The following is a 2,101-nucleotide window of genomic DNA, read 5'->3' on the forward strand; positions in this document are numbered from 1 at the left end:
TTAGGCTTTAATATTTCATAGTTCTGAATTTTCCTCATTAAGAAACTCATCTTTCCTGGATGTGGCGTTCATGTTGAATGATAGACTTATTGTTAGCCATCCAGTTGCTTTCTAGAGCTACTCTATCCATATTTTTGAAAAGGTGACCATAATGAAGGTATTCACTGCAAAGGTTCAGTTATTGATACACTACTGTCAGTACTTTATATTAAGTTTTCCACTTACATTAATTACTGTAAGTGGTTGCTGTGATATGACATAGAGATAGAAGGGCAGGTATGAGTAGTTAAAAGAAGAGGTGGAAAGTGAGACAGAAAGGACTTATTTTGTATCCTTGATCATGTACTTTTTATATGCCTAACTGTGGGAAAATATCTAACTTAGTTATCCAGCATGTAAAGTAGGCATACTAGTATTTGCTCTGTAGAAGAGTTGAGAGGAATGAAAACAAATCATGGAAAGTTCTTATAATAAAGTTAACAGAAAATTTCTTTAGCTGTCTAGGGACTGGGCAATACTGAGACCCACTTGGAGAGTGCTTTGGTTTGATAGCATAGAACAAACATGCATCTTATATTTGTTAATATTTACATGTCTTATGTTACTGAGAGGCACTTTGACCACTGATGTAGATTAGGAAGACAGAGAACTGGAGCTATCTGCTTGAGAAGTCTTGGTTTTTATATTACACATCATTGTGTTATAAGACAATAAATACCTACTACAACTTTTCATTTATTCCAATAATTCCCAGAGGAAAATGGCAGCAGGAAATCACTCCTCAGTGACTGAGTTCATCCTTGCTGGGCTAACAGAGCATCCAGGACTCCAGCTGCCCCTTTTCCTCCTCTTCCTAGGAACCTATGTGGTCACGGTGGTGGGGAACCTGGGCATGATCACACTGATTGGGCTCGGTTCTCGCCTGCACACCCCCATGTACTATTTCCTCTGCAGCTTGTCCTTTATTGACCTCTGTCAGTCCACTGTCATTACCCCGAAAATGCTGGTGAGCTTTGTGACAGAGAAGAATACTATCTCCTACCCAGCATGTATGACTCAACTCTTCTTCTTCCTTGTTTTTGTTATATCAGAATGTCATATGTTGGCTGTAATGGCATATGATCGCTATGTTGCCATCTGCAACCCCTTGCTTTACAATGTCACCATGTCTTATCAGCTCTGTTCTTGCATGGTAGTTGGAGTTTATATCATGGGCTTGACTGGTGCCACAGCTCACACAGGCTGCATGCTAAGAGTGCTTTTGTGCAAGGCTGATGTGATCAACCATTACCTCTGTGATCTTTTTCCTCTACTGGAGCTCTCCTGCTCCAGTACTTACATAAATGAGGTGGTTGTTTTGTGTTTCAGTGCATTTAATATCCTCACCCCAATCCTGACCATCCTCAGCTCCTACATCTTCATCATCTCCAGCATCCTCCACATTCGTTCCACGGAGGGCAGGTCTAAAGCCTTCAGCACATGCAGCTCCCACATCGCTGCTGTTGCTATCTTCTATGGATCTGCAGCATTCATGTACCTGCAGCCATCATCAGTCAGCAGCATGGAGCACGGGAAAGTGTCCTCTGTGTTTTACACCATTATTGTGCCCATGCTGAATCCCCTAATCTACAGCCTGAGGAATAAAGATGTCAAAATTGCCTTCAATAAAATCCTTGAAAAAAGAAGTTTCCTGTGAAAATGAGTGTTTTGCCTTGGCAAAAATTTATAATTTCCTGAGAAAGTTTGGTAAGAAAACAGTCCAGACACAGGAATGTGTGTCCATAAATAATGAGATGGTTTCTATTATTAATTCTTGATTTGGGGGGATAAAAGTGGCAGGGAGAGGACTGGAGTCACAATGTTATCATATGGAGAGCAGTACTGTTTGAAGGTGTGCCAGCATCCACATGTCCATAAAACTCTATATTACCTCTGAACATTAATACAATATTCAAAGGCCTACATGTGGATTATTACAAGCATGGAATATAGAAATTTTTTAGCCAAGACTTATTCATCTTTAATTTTTTTAATTTAAATTTTTAATTTTTTTGGCTGCCCTGTGTGACTTGCAATATCTTAGTTACCCCAACCAAGAAGT

General features: G+C 39.8%; 1 protein-coding gene across 1 annotated transcript; it reads left to right on the forward strand.

Annotated features, from left to right (window-relative positions):
• The first annotated feature begins 754 nt into the window (after positions 1-754).
• On the forward strand, positions 755-1,696 carry LOC120874398 (olfactory receptor 8G1-like). The gene has a single exon (XM_040255767.1). It carries the CDS (start codon positions 761-763, stop codon positions 1,694-1,696), a length of 936 nt encoding a protein of 311 aa, XP_040111701.1. The 5' UTR covers positions 755-760.
• The last annotated feature ends 405 nt before the right edge of the window (positions 1,697-2,101 follow it).

Source organism: Oryx dammah, unplaced genomic scaffold, assembly GCF_014754425.2.
Source record: "Oryx dammah isolate SB20612 unplaced genomic scaffold, SCBI_Odam_1.1 HiC_scaffold_15, whole genome shotgun sequence".
NCBI classification, from domain to species: Eukaryota; Metazoa; Chordata; class Mammalia; order Artiodactyla; family Bovidae; genus Oryx; species Oryx dammah.